At 41.9% G+C, this 19,597-nt stretch overlaps 1 protein-coding gene across 1 annotated transcript in view; it reads left to right on the top strand.

Moving 5' to 3' along the window:
- The window catches only part of FAM19A2 (family with sequence similarity 19 member A2, C-C motif chemokine like), a 453,820-nt gene that overhangs the window by 404,388 nt on the left and 29,835 nt on the right, over positions 1-19,597 (top strand). Inside the window, exons 3-4 of the mRNA XM_012810581.1 lie at positions 5,198-5,350; positions 6,726-6,850. Of these exons, the coding sequence (XP_012666035.1) occupies positions 5,198-5,350; positions 6,726-6,850 (278 nt within the window). The remainder of the gene's footprint in view (positions 1-5,197; positions 5,351-6,725; positions 6,851-19,597) is intronic.

Here is a 19,597-nt window from a genome sequence, read left to right as displayed (position 1 = left end):
GGGCATCTCCTACCACGCCTGCCCCTCTCCTCGCACCTTCCCTGGGCATCTCCTACCACGCCTGCCCCTCTCCTGTGCACCTGCCCTGGGCATCTCCTACCACGCCTGCCCCTCTCCTGTGCACCTGTGCCGGGCATCTCCTACCGCGTCTGCCCCTCTCCTCGCATCTGCTCTGGGCATCTCCTACTGCATCTGCCCCTCTCCTCGCATCTGCTCTGGGCATCTCCTACCGCGTCTGCCCCTCTCCTCGCACCTGCCCCGGGCATCTCCTAGTAGTAGGGGCGTGTTCTTTGAGGGAGGGCGTGTCCTCCTTCCAGCGCAGCTTTTACTTCATCTTCTCTCCACTCTAACCCAGGCTCATCATTTCACCTCCTTTCTCTTCCAGGAAGAAAGAGGTACACTTTCTTCCCTAGAGCTTTGACTTAGCAATTTGTGATTACCCAGGTGCATTGCAGGATAATTTCTTGCAACCCTTCCACTACATGTGTGCATAAAACACAACATTTTCTTTGTCATCTTTATTCTCCATTTGCTCAGATAAGCTAGAAGGATCCAGGTTGTGAGAGATGGCATCTTGCTGACTTCTCCACTGACACCTGTGGAAATGTCCCCTCTATTGACAATCTGGGGAGCAAGGGAGGAGGTGCTGTGGGGTCAGGGCAGGCTAAGTTTGTGGCGGTGACAAGCAGCCTCCTAATTCTAGAGGTTAATAACCACATGGATTCATTTCTCACCTGTATGTCCATCCTGCTTGGTGGGGACAGTACTCCACGTCACCTGGGGATTCAGGTTGATGTCGCCTCTACTGTCAAGAACATGATGGTCACAGATAGGGAGAAACATAATGCATTGCACCCTAGCGCTTAAAGCTTCACACAGAGCTGATGTGATCTGTTTCTTCTCCTAAGGGGACTCCTACTATTTGAGCTGTCATTTCATTGAACAAAGCAAGTTGCTTCTCCACAATCTAAATTTAACACAGTACCACGTTTGTCCAGAAGGGAGGGAACCAGAAATGCTTTGTGAACAGCACTCAGGACTATCCCTGCTGCTTTGTCCCATTATTTCTCTTGTCGGGAGAAGTAGAAATTGATTTTGATTTTGCACTGGACCAGGGAAAACAAACGAAGAGTTACTAATTCTTTATTTCCCATATACAGTAAAATTTCCTCATAATAAAGATGGTAAACTCAGCTTGGTGGTGGAATGATGCTTCTTATCTTAGAGGGAGAGGTTGGGGGCTCACCATGTGCTCCTGGCTGCTGGAGAACCGGGGAAGGGCACGGAGCCCCAGCTGCCAGCACACACTCCCCAAGGCTGTCTGGGCTCAGGGATCTCCCCACCACCGGCCACCGTGGCCATCAGAAGAAGCCCCAGTAGTTCTCCCTGGCTTCCATTCAGGCACCAAAGTAATCTGTCATCAGGAGACATTTATCCCTGCTCTGCCCTGTAATTTCACCCCACAGTCCATTCTACTGTGTTCTCTGCGACTTGCAGTGTGTGAGCTGCCTCCCCACCAGGCGTGCCCACGGCTCCTTCCTGGTGAATTTGCTTTCCGAGGTATCTACTTCAGACCGTATTTTTCCTCTTAAACATCTCTCATATTCTATAGGAAAAATAGAAGGACTCAGATAAGAAACTGCCTCATCTTCCACCAGCTAAGCCACTCGGGCCCCTGCCTCTGTGCCTACACACTCAACCTTCACTCTTCCTCAGACGGACTGTGTCCCCACGCCAGTCTAATGCCAGCCGCCAGCTGCCCTGGATCTCAGGTCCTTTTTCCTACTTAGAGAAGGATATTTATACATTTCTCTCCTGCCTGGGCATTTTCTCTCTCTGCTAGATCATTCAGCAAGTAAGCATGCGTTCAGGGCATCCACTCAAAAACTCTGCTGACTCCACGCCGCCTCTCAGCTACTGCTCCATTTCCTTCTTTCCTTCACAGAAAACCTCCTTGAAAGAAGAGCTCGTAACTATACAGTCTCACCTGCCATTCTCTGCTAAACTTACTGCAAGGATGCTTTTATTTTATCATTCCATTAACATGATTTTTTACCAAGAGCAAATGCTGATTCACAGGTAACACATACAGAAGTTCTTACTATAGGCAGGCAGTGTTCTCAACACTCTGTGCACATTAACCCATGTAATCTTTGATTACCCTGTGAAGCTGGCACTTTATTATTATTATTATTTTAAGACGGAGTTTCACTTGGTTGCCCAGGCTAGAGTTCTGTGGTCTCATCATAGACCATAGAAACATCAAACCCTTGGGCTCAGGCTGTCCTCTTGCCTCAGCTTGCTGAGTAATTGGTACTATAGGCAATTACCACATTTTTTTAAATTAGAGACAGGGTATGTCTTGCTCAGGCTGATCTCAAACCCTGAGCTCAAGCACCCGCCTCGGCTTCCCACAGTGGTAGGATTGCAGAATGGGCAACCATGCCCAGCCAAGATGACACTATTATCCTTGCTCTCTTAGACATGAACAAAACCTGTCACCCACAGACATCAGGTAAGTTGTCTGAGGTCAGACAGTTATGAAGAAGAGCTTAGATCTGAGTCCAGCTACTCTGATTTTGAAGTCCATGCTCTTAACCACTACACTGTGTTACTTTTTTTAATGGACAATTATTTCTGTATTTCTAATTGGACCTTTCGAGGCATTTGGCACAGTGATCGCCGTCAGGCTGCCCTTGTCCTTCTTGCTCCGCGGGCACCCTCGCCATGGAAATCTTGCTCACCACACACCCTCTGCCGGGCCAGGTCATTAAAGTCTGATTCTGCAGCCGGGATCTCGTTCTGAGGTTTCATTTCACAAACGTTACTGCCTGGTTTCCATCTCTCCTTGGGGGTCTTGTAAGGATCTCAGACTTAATAAGCCCAAACAGAAGGACAGACATCCTGTCCTCGCCCACCTTTGCCAAATCCCTTTCCCCCAGGCCCTTTGTAGCACCACCCACTTCCAATCCCTCAGTCTGATCCCAAGAGTCATCCTCGATTCCTCCTTCCCTCACAGCCCACGTTCAATCCATGGGCAAGGCAAACCCCTTCTCTGCTGCTCTTCTCTAGTCTAATCTCATCCTTTGTAACCCAGACTCCTCCAGCCTCTTCATAACCAGGCTCCATTTTTACCTTTTCAATCCAGTCTCTGAAGAGCAGCCTGAGGAAACGTCTAAATCACAGATGAGACAGCACCCTTTCCACACCAAGGCTGTGCCCTGCGGGGAGAATGTGACCCTCTGTCCTTCCCCTACCTCATCCACTTACATCTCTGACCCATTTCCCCCGACCTCTCTCTCAGCTGTCCGGCCACCTCCCGTCGCTGCCCAGGGATACACCTCTGTCCTGTCCCAGGGCCTCGTCTGCTGCTCCATCTGTTCGGAATGCTCTTCCTTTCCTAGACCCTCATACTGGACGCTTCCTTCTCATCTGCCAGGTCCCCATTCAGGCTGTCCCCTCAGAGTCATCTTCCTTGAGACTCTTAGAAATTACACCTTCCATCTCTGCTCAGTCCCCCTCACTCGTGCCATCCTGCTGTACGTTCTTCTAAGAGTTTAAAAACCTAGCGTTACCCTACCCATTGACTTGGTTGCTTATTATTTGCTTTATTATATGAGCTCTTCAAGGTCAGGAGCTGACGTGTTCTTTATATTCATTGTTGCATTTCCAGGGCCCAGAACTGTCCCTAACGTGTGGTATTTGGTTGAAATGGGAGTAAGTGAAGTAGAGCCTGCAGAGCAGAAATTAGCTCGTCCACTACAGTATCAAGCATCCAGCAGATTAAAGAAAATGGGCTCATCCTCAGCAAAGATAGTATTTTCCAGAGCACAAGTGGATGGGAACAGAAATCTGGCTTTTAAGGTTTTAGCTTTCACAGAGTTAGATTTAAATTCTCATCAAACACGGTAAACATGCCCATTTGTGTCGACAGTGGCAGAAAAATCTTTATGACCTTGAAAATGGTATCAGCCTCTTGAAAGTTCTTCGGCGGAATCCGCGCTGTATGTTATCCCTGAGTTTCTTGGTCTCACGTGGAGGGATAAGAGGTGGTCAATATATGTGATTTGCTTAGAAAAATCTAAACACGCTTTCTAACCTGAGTTACTGCACACTGGTTTCTCTCATCTCCAAAGAGAAGGATTAATATAAATGTGTGATCTGTTGACCTTATTTGCAATAGGTCTCAGTATGTTTACACCATTAAACAACTTCAGATTTCCTAGTTTTCTACTTAAATGTGTGGTTTCGTATCAATCAAAAGTTTTAAATTTCAGATAGCATAAAGTTTCAACAAATGTGTGATTTTAATTTTAGCTGATAAAACTTGTTTTATGACTCATTTGATGAAGAAGTGCTAAGTAAAAAAGATCAAACCTCTATCATAATGTGATAAATGAGGTCCAAAATTTGCGTCAATCCCCCAAAGCTCAGTAACCTTACTTAGAGGTTGACAAAGTGGGTGTGAGAGCCTGACAGCTAATTGGACAGGGTTTCCAGGCAACTGGTTACCAGATATAGATTCATCCAAGCTCATGATGCTGCTTGGTGACAGCTGTCCTCTCAGGCAATTGAAGGGATGATTTTGGGTTCTAGGCCTGGCTAGAACTTCCAGGAAAGTGATGGCAATTTCCAGAATTGCTCGGTTAGTTCATTTCTGGGGAAACTGGGCAGAAAATGCTGAACAAGTAGATATCCACCTTCTCCCTCCCATTCCTGAGAGGGGTTTCCCTGCCTGGCCCTCACCTTCTCCCCCAGAAGAACATAAACTTTCTCAGCACCCAGCAGCTTACAGAATGAGGCCGGTCTCAGCCCCACAGCAGGACACTGTATCAGGGTGTGTGTGTGTGTGTGTGTGTGTGTTTTACTTTAATGCAGTGAGCAAAAAGGTATGAACAAATTCACATGCAAGTAAATAGGTTTTTGATGGCCTTACACATTACCTCTATGTCAGGCTGTTTTAACAGTCTACTTTAATCTAGGCACTATTGTTTCTGCTTCACCGAGCATTTGCTGGCAGAAAAGTTCCTACCACATTTAGAAAAGAAATCAAATCTGCATTCTGGAATTAGCATCATTGCATCTCTGGTTTCATGCACGGAGGGCCCCTTTGGAGCCATATTTAATATACTTCTACTTTAAAAGGGTGGGAGTGTCAAAGCTTTCTCAATGTGACCTCTTATTTTTGTCCCTGCAGCTCACCATGTTAAAACGGGAACTTGCGAGGTGGTGGCACTTCACAGATGCTGTAACAAGAACAAGATAGAAGAACGGTCGCAGACGGTCAAGTGTTCCTGCTTCCCCGGGCAGGTGGCCGGCACCACACGGGCTGCTCCGTCCTGCGTGGATGGTGCGACTCCCTTGCTCTCCATGGTAGCTCAGCTGGGGACCACGTACCCCAGAACCTCACTAGAATGCCACCAACTGGATTCCACCTGGGGGACCACACTGTCATCCCATGGTTGACACGAGGGTATTTGGAGGGCGTTTCGAAATTTAAAATCGTGTGCAGTTGTGCTGTAACAGGCATAATAATGAGGTCCCGTTAAGTAATGTGCTTGTTTTGATGCCACAGAGTATTGATTTCCTGGTGGATGGTGGGGGGAGCAGTGCGTATAAATTAATTGGGGAAGGAAAGATGAAAATGGATGATTTAATAGTATAGGATCCTGAACCAATGGACGTTCTTAAGAATGAAAAAAATCAATGCCATATAAATATTCAGTGAACATTTAGTTGTGGATGGAATTCACATAAAATATCTATTTTTATGAAGATGCATCAAAATATCTATTTCTTTCTTTGAGGGTGCCCCTAATTATAATAGAATATAAATCTTAGAACAGGTGCATCTAACTGCTGCTGTCATGAACAGTCTTTGTTAAGTGCTCCTATTAGACAGTCTATTTCTCGTGATGAAGTCATGGCTCACAGTAAATAAATAATGTGGCAACTCTAACAAACACCCTGCTGATTTTCAGCCTACTGATGGGAAATGGTACATTGATTTTAACATATTGACTCTACGCTGGGAACAGGCCCATTTCTCCTGTGTGTCTATAAGCTGGCGCATAGTTTCGTTTTAATGTTTTACTTTTCATGAAGCCTGTATTTTCATCTGAAAAACCCTTCAGTTGGTGACTATAGGTAACAATACTGGATTGCACACTTATAGATTCGTTAGGAAGGTAGAATTCATTTTAAGTGTTCTCACCACAATAAGATAAAATAAAAAGGTTTTTGTTTTTATTTTTGTTTTTTCAAGGTAGACTTTCACTCTGTCACCCAGGGAAGAGTATCATGGCATCAGCCAAGGTCACAGCAACCTCAGACTCCTGGGGTCAAGCAATCCTCCTGCCTCAGCCTCCTGAATAGCTGGGACTATAGGTGTCTGTCACAATGCCTGGCTAATTTTTTCTATTTTTAATAGAGAAGGGATCTTGCTCTTGCTCAGGATGGTCTTAAACTCCTAAGCTCAAGGGATCTTCCTGCCTCCACCCGCCAGAGTGCTGGGATTGCAGGCCTGAGCCACTACACCCAGTCAAAGATTCTTTTAGTTAGAAGGTCTTGAAAGGTTTGGTCTTTTTGAACAAAAAGAGAATGAAACCTTAAATTCCAGTCTTTCAAGTGATAGGACAAATCAGCGGCTTTTGTTCTTTAATTGTGCACGTGGAGGACCAGTAATCCCAGACAGAAAGCACTGAGCTGATCATTCTCTCTCACAGCTTCCATAGTGGAGCAGAAATGGTGGTGCCACATGCAGCCGTGTCTAGAGGGGGAGGAGTGTAAAGTTCTTCCGGATCGGAAAGGATGGAGCTGTTCTTCTGGGAATAAAGTGAAAACAACTAGGGTAAGTGAGTGACGGCCAGCCTGGAAAACCAAGATGTCCCCAGACTAATAGAGAATGAGGGCATCTGTAAGATGTGGGTCATTACCAAAGATTTGACATGCACAAAAATGTCAGTGTTACTTATCTGATAAAAAAAACAAATACTGCAAGGAATATGAACTTTCCTTCCCCAAGGATGCGTTTTAAATTCAAGGGCAGTGACCTCAGAACCTTATTCCTCTGATGCACAAAAATCTGAATTAATTCTGGGATAAATGTATTTTATATATTGCTCTTATTGAAATTTTCCAACTATTTTTTTTCAGTTTTATGAAAGTAATTGTTTTTATTCCTCTGATTCCTGGATCATTAAATACGTAATAGTTTGCAATCATTGTAATGGGTTACTGAGGAGAATTTCAGAATCTCAGGATCAATACAAAAAGAATTCTCTTAACGGCGATGAGGTATTTCATTTTTTAAATGATTGACCTCTGGGTGATGGGAAAGAAATGAAAATCACTGTGTTCTTTGATTTCTTTCTTTCTTTCCTTTTTTTTGAGACAGAGCCTCAAGCTGTCCCCCTGGGTAGAGTGCTGTGGCATCACAGCTCATAGCAACCTCCAACTCCTGGGCTCAAGCGAGTCTCTTGCCTCAGCCTCCCAAGTAGCTGGGACCACAGGCATCTGCCACAACACCTGCCTATTTTTTGGTTGTAGTTGTCATTGTTGTTTGGCGGGCCCTGGCTGTATTTGAACCCACCAGATCAGGTGTATGTGGCTGATGCCTTAGCCACTTGAGCCACATGTGCCAAGCCTGTTCTTTGATCTCTTAATTAGCTACATGGATATTCTGGACTAGCAGGATTTGAATTGTTTTCTTTGTTGAATTAGTAAATAAAGGTTTTGTCTTGGCTTTTTTTTTGATTTGAGGGAAAGAAGACTATCAATTAGAGTTGGATAATTGAGGAATACAACAGAAAAATGATATAGGAGATATTTTATAAAAAAATAACATTAAACTAGAGATTGGTTAATTTTGATATTATTTAACATACCAGTTTTTTAAACTTGTCTGGATATAGTCCAAGGATTATTTTATAATCTTATCTAGATGTATAATTCAGTTTGCCAAGTCTCAAATGCATTAACTAATCAGAAGTACACAAAAGTGATTAAGTTTCAAATAGCATAAATAAAACCTACTTTGTCAAATTATTGTTTTTTTTATTAAATCATAGCTGTGTACATTAATACTATCATGGGGTACAGTGGGTTGCTTCTATATACAATTTGAAATACTTTCATCCAACTGGTTAACATAGCCTTCCTGTCATTTTCTTAGTTATTATGTTAAGACATTTATATTCTACATTTAGAAAGACTCACATGTACCTCCATAGGTTAAACCATAGACGTGATCTCACCAATCACCCTCCCTCCACCCATCCTTCCCCCGCCCTTGTCAAATTATTCTTGACTCTAACTTGTTAGCTGAATGCTTCCATACTTTTCCAAAATATAGTGAGTCCATATTTAGTTATTTAGAGTAATTATTTTATTTAGGAATTAACACATAGCACAATCCATATTAATTCTGACAATATAAAATTTCTTGGAAAGCTGTTTATGCCACGACAATATTTTTCTTCAGCACTATCATTTTTCATCTCAAAAGTTTGACATTCTGAAACATGAAAAAACGTGTAAGCTCTCTACAACCAAATTTTGTTTTTACCACTTTAGTGAGCAAAGAAGAGCTAACATTTATTATACCCTTAAAACACATGCCATATACGGAGCAGAGTGCTTTACGGAAATTAGTTCCTCTAATCCTCTTACTTGCCCAGTGAAGAAGATAATATTATTATCTCCTTTTTATATATGAGTAAACCAAAACCAAGTTAAGTGACTTCACGAAGACATACAGCTAAATAATTGGAAGCCAGGGTTCAAAACACAGAGTCCCATTCCAAAACCTAATCTCTTAGCCTATATTTCATGCTAGATAATTTAACTTGTTCTTAAGTAACAGTGATAAAAATTTCCTATAGTTCCTTTCATGTAAGGTTGACCTTTAAAAATATCTTTGACTTTCTGGATCATTGAAATGAAAAGGTCAAGACTATGCGATCTAAATTCTCTGAGAAAACATTTCTTTTTAAGAAGTGCTGTTTCCCTCTCTGTTGGCTGTGTTCACAATGCCACAAACTGAAAATTGAGTCGCTATTTCACAAATTCTTCTTGATATAGTAAAAGAAAATGAAGACTCATGAGGAGAGAGAACCACATCTACACCCTGTAATTTGTTTTAGTTATCAGGTATTGTTCCACCCAGAGTCGTAGGACTTTCTATTTTTATTTTGTCTCTTTTGCCTTAAAGAAGAGCTGGTAATGGAGGACCTCATTTGAGACACTGTGGAGAGGATTCATGCAATAGTAGGTGCTTGGATTAAATTACTTTTAAGATCTCTTCCAATTCTAGGAGTCTATGATTCCTACTTAAAAAAGGAAAAGTCATCATGTGTAATAGAAGAGAAGAAGGCTTAAAAGAAGAAGCTTCTTGAGTATAATCAGAGTAAATTATTATCCTTTTTTTTAAGTTTCACAAGAAAAAGTATTACTCACAAAAATGGAGCTATTTAGACATTTTCAACTAAAGGAACATCACGGCATTCCAAAGGGCTAGGCAAAGATGTGTAATTATATTTGGATCACCAAAAAAAAAAAAAAAAAAAAAAAATTGGGCAAGTTCCCTGATGCCGCACAAGAAGCAAAGTTTTGAGATCATTAGGTTATTCTTGCTCTTCCATCCCCACTGAAATGGAACAGAAAGTGTAGAAGATAAGAACAATTCTTGAAATAGCTCTGGGTACAGTATTTCTTCCTCTGCAGTGGAAACGTCAGGCAGAGGTAGTTTCCACTGTGCGTGAATAGCAGCAGGATTATTCAGAAGAACTGGAGTCATTATTCTAATCATTGTTTTTGTCCATACGCCTGCCTTGAATAAGGTGGTGTGGCCACAATAAGCCAAGAAGTCATTTGAACCCTAATTTGGCAGGTCCCAGCCCCTAATGGATAATCCAGAAATTACCCAGGAATAGGTCATGTTGTAACTCAAGAGCTGCTCTCAGCCAACAGCTATTTGTTTTTCTTATGCAAGATATGTCGGTTTTACAGGATTACCACTGCAAGAAAAATGCTTTGAGAAATGATAAAAATTTGCAGTAATGTGCACCCTCCCTTATAATTGCCCGTATCCAATCTGGAGTGCTTGGATAAGCCTAATGTTAGAAAAAAACACAGCCAGCCACAGCCATCAATAAGGCTCGCGTGGCCTCAGCAGAGACGAGGGGCACCTTCCAGAATTGACTGCAAATGAGGGGCTTAAAAGCTCCCTACTTGAGACTAATTTGAAACCTACATTGTACTTTCTACAAATGTGAATTATACTGTCCGCCTCTCCTTTGTCAGATTCAGGAAGCTTTTCTGTTCCGACCCATTTTCTACTCTCTAACAAGGGGGAAAGGCAAGGAAAGACCCACTTTTGGAGCATCAGTATTTTTTTGCCTGGATGTCCTTCAAAGCCCCGAGCCCCAGCGTTTAATCTGGAGAGAATGGAGGATGCCACATTTGTTTCCCAAACCCTTTTTCTCATTCTGAAGGTGGAAAACGGAATGACGACCTATGACATATCTCTTGTATTAGTTTCAAGACCTCCTAAGTTAAAAAGAAAGAAAGGAAAAGTCATATAAGCCTTTTAATTCCAAACTCACTTTCAAAGATAAATAATAAAGAACTTTTCAAAGAGTCATTAATAAAAGAATAGTCTTTCCAGTGTGAGAGAGCAGATAATTATATTCTAATTATACAACAGGAAAGGAGCAGGGGTGGAGGTGCTGAAGAGCTTGTAGGATACAAAGAAAGAAGTCGGAACATCGGCGGAATCATCAGAGGAGACAGACTGTGGTTCATTAATTTTTTTCCCCATGTTTTGTTATTCTTTCTCCCTGGAAGATCTAAGGAAGGAACATCCTGCTTTTAGAATGTGGGATGTGCCCACCGCTATGGGCACCAATTCCCAAACTACAGTGGTCAGTGTAGTTTTTACGTTTGATTTTTACCAAAGGAAAACGAACTTAACTTTGTGTTTTACAAGATTTTATATTGTCATTAGAAAGATTATCTTTATAAATCACAAATCCCAGGTCTACTGACTTTTGATATGCTTGAAGATCTTTTCTGAGTAATTTTTAACTAATTGGAATTATTTCATCTTTATTCATTTTATGGTGATTTAAGCACATAAAATCTGTCATTTTTGAATGTCCTCTCAAATATAAACGAGTTTTAAGGAAATAGATTGTGATTTTATTTCATCGTATTTTGCAATAAAAACAAAGAGATATTAAGCACTTCCTGTGTCTAACATTCTATAATAGTGCTCATATTATAATCAAAACAACAAACCCAAATAGGAAGAATTTATTTAGCTCTTACTGTGTGCCAGGCACTCTGCTGGGTGCATCGCAGGTGTCATCTTGCTTACTTTACGCAGCCACCGTAGACACTAGAAGGAACGCCGAGATGCAGTGCAGTCCGGACCCAGACAGGGAGTGCACCGAGGGGGCGTGGATATTGTTAGCTGCGTTATTCTTTATCCATAAGCTGGCCATGGCCACTAAACACTGGAATCAACAGTAAATATAAACCAAGGGTAACACTGTTATAATAATGGGATTGCATAAACCTTGAGTTCGGATTCCTTGTGTGCACAATAAATACATAAATAGGATATTGAGCTAGATTCAATTCTCAGTTACTTTAACCAGCGTTTATGTTTTGGTTCCATGTTTCTAACTTACTTTCCACCTAAATTTATATGACATTAATAACCGGCTAAGACCAGAAGAGAGATAAGTGTTACATTTTTAATTCTTTCCCTGTATGGGAGGAAAGAAATAGCATCTAACAAGGTTTTGCTGATGAAATCTTCCAGGTGTCCTCTTGTAGACACTACTGGATCTTATCCCAAAGCTCATGGAGTCTGTCCGGTTGGTGGATCCAAACAGTGTCTGGGGATGTTATTTCAAACCCACGGTGAAGCGAGATCACTGAGAGAGAAAGAGGTTCGTTTCCTTACCCTGCAGGGCATGGCTGGTGGACTCCTTGTTCACAGGCCTCTCTTGCCTGCAGATTTCAGCATAGGTTTGGGAAGGTGTGGCACTTTCTTTCTCAGCACTAGCAGGCATGCACCTGTCCATTTACCTCACCTCACTCCCAGTCAGCCCCAAACCGTACTCTGGTCCACAGCCCAGAGCTTAATGACCTTTGGGGCTACGGTTTCTAAATGACATTTATGGTTCCCACAGTCAGAAATACATGTTACATAGGAACCCAGCACACCACACACACTCACGTGGAAAGTAAAGGTGCATTCTAATATTTTCATTTTATTATTTTTTTCTCTCCCTCCTTCCCTCCCTTCCTTCCATCTCAATCCCATTAACTTGTTTTATCACCTGCTAGTATGTTGCCACCTGCAGTTTGAAGAACACTGCTTTCGGAAGTGATACTTGATTGTTCCACGCCTGCTCCATGGAGCTGATAGCCACTGCTAACTTGCAGAGATACAAACTACTGAACAATTTTCAAACCGATTTACCTTTCACATTTAAATTTTCAATATGTATATGCAATATTTGGGGGGTAAAAATTTCATGCGATGTCCTCACAAAATATAGATTTTGTGGGAAAGAACAAGTAGGCTGTGTATATTTATTCATCTAAGAAGTCTTTGTGTCTCCTATTGTCAGATTCTGTTCTAAGTTCTGGGCGCAGCAATGACAAAAACATAGCAAAACAAAATAATAAAAATGTAGGAGAGTTGCTGTCCTTGAAGGGCCTGTATTCTAATAGGGTGTTTAGTTTTCCGTTCCTGCCAGCAAATCATCATAATTTAGAGACTTAATGCAACACCCGCTAATTACCTGCAGGTCAGACAGACTTCTGGGCAGAGTGTGGCTCAGCTGGGTCTTGGCTCTGGGTTTCACAAGGCTGAAACCAGGGCTGTGTTCCTCCTTTTTACATAGGTCTGTCCTTTCTGGAGTCTCGGGGGTGGGGGATCTGTTCCCATGTTCAGCCAGGTCATTATCAGAATCCAGGCCCTTGTGAACATAGGACTGAGGTGCCTAATTCCTTAGTGGCAGTCATTGGGTCCCTCCCTCCCCTCCTTCAGACGCCTGCTTTCTGGTCACATTCCCCCTTCACCTGAAAGCAGCAATGGCGTGCTGAGCCCCTTCTCATGCTTTGAAGCTCTCTGACCCCCCCTTCTCCTCCCTCCTCTGTCGTCCTCTCTACCGTGTCTCTCTGAAGGACTCTCTGCCTTTCTCTTATGCTGTTAAGTCCTCAGGGGATTACCCTGGGCCCACCTAGCAACTTCACCTACATCTGCAGAGTCCTTCCCCAGCAGTACTTAGATTGGGACTTGTCTGAATAATCTAGGAATGTAAATCTTGGAAATATGTCTTTAGGTTCTACCTACCACATGGGAGGAGAGCAAGTAAATAGTAAATGAGACACATGAAGTATTAGATGGGGAGAGGTGCCATATAAAGAAACAGAGCAAGGAAGGGGAACGAGAGTGCTGGGCGGGGCGGGGCGGGGGGCTGCATGTCTGATTGGTGTCATGGAGGTGCGGGGTGGGCCCCGTGGCCGTCTGGAGGACAAGCTCCCAGGAAGAACAAGAGCGGAGGTTGGTGCTGCCCTGGATGAATCATCTAGGGGCCGGGAGCCATGATGCTGTGGATGGAGTGGGCAGAGTTAGGGTTAGAAAGGCATCATGAGGCGTGTCAGCTGACTTGACTTTTAACCTGAACAAATAAAACAGGGGCGCTGTCATTAGATGGAAGAGAATGGTGGGAGAGTGAATATGTTTTATGTGAAAAATATCCACTAATTCTAGGTCACGACACTTAATGAAAGCTAAATGTGGTCCAACCCCTTGAATCTGATATTTCTAAAGAAGCGTAGGTGGGCATTTCTGACTCCAGTGATGAGAAATGCGGACTTGAGTGAGTGAAATTTATATCAGACAAGATTTAAAATCTCAAATTACATGGAGATTGGAAACAAGACAATTAACATGTAATCACTATAACACTACTAAGTTTTTAAGAAAGAGAAGTGGATGGAATAAATTGATGTGAATAGATTAATATATTGAAGATATTTTTTTTTTCAATTAGATATTGAGTTCAAAGTAGGTAAGGCACCAAGATAGATATCTCAGAAATGGCATTATTAATTGTAACATTTTAAACCTGGTGTTTTGAATTTAGGAGTGCCTTAATTCATTAAACCATTTTAATCGGGCCAAGAGTGTCTGTCTTGGCATTTGTTTAGAGAGTGAGAGGAAATTAGTGCCGAAGATAGGTCAGCAGGCTATATTTCCAAAATGCGGCCTGCATTTTATAATTAAGATGAAAAATGGGTAGAGTATGATTGCTTTTAAGTTCCTGTAAGATGTAGAAGCTTCTTCAGCATTTGGGTGAGGTGTTTGTTCGTAGGTGCGACTCTGAATATTGCATGTATGATCTCATAGTTAGCTGTGAATGCTCACTGTTGTAACAGAACCCAGTTTGGGAACCACAGAGTTCTCTTACCCACTGTTAGGACATCCTCATGTCCTGTGGACTAAGTGGCAGGGGAGCAGTGCCTCAGTCTCGTACCCAATGGCTGATGGTTTACTTTTAGCATTTAAGACCTTGATATTTGTTTAAAAGTAAGTATTCTTGGGAGAGGCAACACTTTTACCTGTTTTGGTTATCTGGATTGCCTTAATAAAAGAGAATTGTACCTCATAGGACTTGGAGAGTAGGAGCGTATGTTCAAGGAGCCATATTTGTGTTGACTTTATCCATTTTTCCCCTATCATGAGTGACAAAACCTCCTAATAAAAACATACGAGACCTGGGCAGCTCCTGTGGCTCAAATAGGGCACTGGTCCCATATGCCGGAGGTGGTAGGTTCGAACCCAGCCCCAGCCAAAAACTGCAAAAAACAAACAAAATATATAGGAGACCTTTTTTGAATGCATCCCTTCATGGCTCTCTCTCCCCCTACCCCATCACATGCCTTTGGTGGAATTTAAATCTCTTGATCAATAATTTCAAATCTAATTTTATTTTTTTAGCCTGGAGAGGAAAGTGAAGATGCAGTTGAGAAATACAAGCTAATTTTCCCAGAAGCTCTGAATTCCAAAAGTTTTTTTTTTTTTTTTGAGACAGAGTCTCACTTTGTGCCCTTGGTAGAGTGCCATGGTGTCATAGCTCACAGCAACCTCAAACTCTTGGGTTCAGGTAATCCTCCTGCCTCAGCCTCCTGAGTAGCTGGAACTACATGCACCTGCCACAATGCCCAGCTAAGATTTTCTATTTTTAGTAGAGATGGGGTCTTGCTCTTGGCTTAAAGGTTGAGCAAGAATCCACCAAGTCCACTAGGTCGACTTCTCAGAACAAATAGCAAAGAGCTTATGCAAAGTTGTGGGGATGTAGAGGGCCCTGTCTTGCTCGCAGAATTGAAACTGGTTCATGGGATAACTTCTCCTACGTGAAGGGAAGTAGATTATTAGAAATCCCTTGGAGGGGAAGTACGGCAGGCTGAGTTTGTACCACGATGGGCTTTTAAAGTGCTGTGCTAAAAGATGTGGATTTAATTCCTAAGTAATGGCGGATCATTGAAGAACCTTAAGTGAGTAGAGAGAAGGGTCTCATTTACACTTGGGAAGTCCATCTGGCTGCGGTCAGTAGAATTTAGAGGGGTCTGAGAAATGGGCCTGAAATAAGCTAGGAAAGTGATATAGAGTAGGTGTGGAGGGGTAAGAGAGAGAATTGGTAGGACTTGGTAACTAAGCGAATATGAAAAGTCAATGAAAGAACTTATTCTGGACTCAAAAAATGTATTTCTCATATATTTCTGGCCTTACTTATTTGGCAATAGGCATTGATAAGGAGATTAAGAAGTGGAGATGATCTAGTAATTTGATAGATAGGCCTGGAAATCAAGACAGAAATCTGGAAGTCGTTATTCTCCAGATGGTATAAAATAATCAATGAGGAAAGCTCTGGGAAAGGGAACGTATAGAAAAAGAAGAGCGTTGAAGAAAATTCATGAGCTAATGTAGAAGAAGGTGCCTGTTGGGGAGTATGGAGTGTGGACAAAGGTCAGGAGGAAACCCATGAAAGAGCAGAGTCTGGAAGAATCCAGAGGGAGAGATTTCTAGGGAGCCAGGGCTGCCAGTTGGCACAATAGGAGGTAGAACCTAAAGACAGATGATCTTCCTTTAAATCTCTTTCTGAATGTGAGATTTGCAAGAAATACTGGAAACTCGTTTTCCATTAAGTGAACATTATTCGCTTTTCCATAATTTTAAAACTTGTCTTCTAATGAGTTGATGTCATAGGAAACACACTAAAACATGCAGAACATGCATCCATTTAAAACAGATGCCTCGTTAGAAATAACTTGAAAAAATAAGAATGGATACGAATCTCTTGAGCAGAACTAACAAACTCCGTTTCAGGGAAGCTTGCCTGTCGGTTGGTCCATGCTTTCACTCTGAGAAGGTAGGTGGGACGTCTGCCAGGTGCCGGACTTGGTGCTGGGCTTCAGGAATGCAAATTGAAAAGAAAATCATGACTCTTTTCTGTTTAAGAGTTCACAATCAATTTGGGTAAAAACCCAGTAAATCACTGTCATGTACAGAAGTGTAGGATAGAGATGGGAGACATTGGCAGTTCAATATTACATGGCCCATAACTCTCCTGAAACCCAAGGATAACGGATTGTGATGCATTCAGGGGCAATTTATTTATAATCCGTCTCCTTAGTATGCACTGACTCAACAAAATCAACATAGTGTGTTCCATTATGATACCAAGACTAAACTCAACTATTTTCACCTTTACATCTGGTACTGTACTATCAGAGAGAGCAAAAAGTTCTAACAAAAAACTTCCTGAACCAAACCATCTTCCTATTTTTTTTTTTTTTTTGAGACAGAGTCTCACTATTTTGACCTGAGTAAAGTGCTGTGGTGTCACAGTTCACAGCAACCTCCAACTCTTGGGCTTAAGCGATTCTCTTTCCTCAGCCTCCCAAGTAGCTGGGACTACAGGTGCCTGCCACAATACCTGGCTACTTTTTTGTGCAGTTGTCTTTGTTGTTTAGCTGAGACAGGCTGGGTTTGAACCCTCCAGCTCCAGTGTATGTGGCTGGCGCCCTACTCATTGAGCTACGGGTGGGCACTGCAAGGCGATCTTCCTATTGATGAACTATGCATAGAGGCAAATCCAACCTTGAATGAGTCATTTTTGAATTAAAAATTTAAACCATTAAGAAAAAGTATATATATATGTACACATATAAATGTATGTGTGTATGTGTGTGTTAATAATATGTGTATATTATATTATACTATTATATTATACATATTATAATATGTGTACATGTGTATATTATATACACACATATATATATGAGAGAGAAGGGACAGGAGAGAGAGAAAGAAGGAGAGGGGAAAGGGATTTTGTGTATAAAAAATTGGAGTCACAATAATAACTCTTATTACGTTGAAAATAATTTAAAATTCTCACCAGCAAGCGAGAATGTTGGAACCTTATAACATTTCACATATTTGTTAATGTTTTAATCTTATAAAATACTTTGAAAATCTTAATATATATTTTAGTTCCAGCAAAATCAGCCAATCACTTGAAATGCAGTATAAGATATAAAATTCAAATTGGCAGATTAAAAACAAAATAAACAGATGTATTTATAGCTTATACTAAGCCAGAGAATTTCACATTTAATATTTAACTTAATAAATGTTTAATATTTGGCTTATTAAAAATGAGTTATGTAGGTTGGGCTCAGTGGCTCACGCCTATAATTCCAGCACTCTGGGAGGCTGAGAATGTGGATTGCCTAAACTCAGGAGTTCAAGACCAGCCTGAGCAAGAGTAAGACCCCATCTCTAAAACTAACCTGGTGTTGTGATGGGGACCTGTAGTCCCAGCTACTTGGGAGGCTGAAGCAAGAGGATCACTTGAGCCCAACAGGGATTGCTATGAGTTGTGATGCCATGGCTCTCCACCAAGGGTAACAAAGTGATACTCTGTCTCCAAAACATGAATAAATAACAATAAAAATGAGTTTTTTAAGCTGTGGTATATATTATTTGTGCCGGTGGTTCAGTATTGCAGCATTTTTGCTCCTGTTAAGTGGTTGTGTTGGCCTCTCGTGATCTATGGTGAGATTAGTCTCGAGTTGATGAAAGGCTGCTTGGTTGAGGGTATGCTCACTGTTTGCTGTTTTATCTTGAGCTGTCATTGCTCACTCTTGTCTGGCGATAGACACATTCTACCCTTCCATTGCATCTCCTATTTCCTTCTTGGCCTGTTAAAAGAAAACAATGGGTGAGGGGGAGGTGGGCGAGACAGAGACACAGACAGAGAGAGAAATCAGGCAGTGCAAATTCATTTTCAGAGGATGCTTGCTAATAATTGAATGCAATCTCTGCCTTGAAACTTTAAGATACCCTATAATACGTGAAAGGGCTGTTTGAGTAATTGTGGGGAGAGTTGATTCAGTCAGTTTGTTTCTAAGATTCATACACTGGAATGCTTTTATCCTATCTTGAAAGAAATAAAATTGAACACTTTTAACAGACATTTCGGCTGGCAGCCGGGAGAATCAAAACAAGTGTCATGATTAGAAATCTCAACCCCCAGCTTCAGTTACAACATGGGATTGATTTGTGAGCTTACTGAAGGCAACTGTCTGGCCATACAGCCAACCATTGTTTGAGATTAAATTTCACAAACGAGATCAGCTTGCTGAGCACAGCCCTGTGTGTGCACAGAGATGTGAACCCTCTGTCTTTGGATGATAGCTTTGAAGGTTTCCTAGATGGGCCGTAAGGGAATGCCCTTACAAATAAAGTTTATGATAAAAGCTGTTAATGGTAACTTTGAACAAATGCACATTTTACCTATGTGATGGTCTAATGAGACCCTCTTCAGAGAACTATGTCATATCACTATGATACTAAAGGTTAAGATAAATATTCAGAGCATGAGACAAAGTGTTCATACAGGTGAAATCTAAAAAATCTCCAGCTCGTGATAAAATTATCTTCACTAGTATAGGAGTAATGTCTCACTAAGGGTTTGGCCTTTATAAGATTACCAAAATTAGAGAGGTGGAGACATTGTTACAGTGTATCAGGTAATTTAAATTCTCAGTGTCACCCAACAAGGCTACTTGGAGTTGCAAACCCAATGCTAACTCCTCCTACCTCATCAGTGTCCCACAAGCCTGATGAACCAATGTCGTCTTCTCATTTCTTCTCTACAGTGCTTCTCTCATCTAATCCCTGCAGTTGTACACCGACTCCATCTCATAGTGAATGTGTGCCTAGTACACCCCTCAGCCTAATCCCCGCAGATGTACACCAACTCCATCTCATAGTGAATGCATGCCTAGTACACCCCTCAGCCTAATCCCCGCAGAGGTACACCAACTCCATCTCATAGTGAATGTGTGCCTAGTATACCCCTAAGCCTAATCCTGGCAGATGTACAGCATGTCCATCTCATAGTGAATGCGTGCCTAGTACACCACTCAGCCTAATCCCCGCAGATGTACACCAACTCCATCTCAGTGAATGCGTGCCTAGTACACCCCTCAGCCTAATCCCCGCAGA

Source organism: Otolemur garnettii, unplaced genomic scaffold (genome assembly GCF_000181295.1).
Source record: "Otolemur garnettii isolate 467f Iridium unplaced genomic scaffold, OtoGar3 scaffold00138, whole genome shotgun sequence".
Lineage (NCBI taxonomy): Eukaryota > Metazoa > Chordata > Mammalia > Primates > Galagidae > Otolemur > Otolemur garnettii.
The sequence above is the reverse complement of the archived record's forward strand: the minus strand, read 5'-3'. Positions and strand labels throughout refer to the sequence as shown.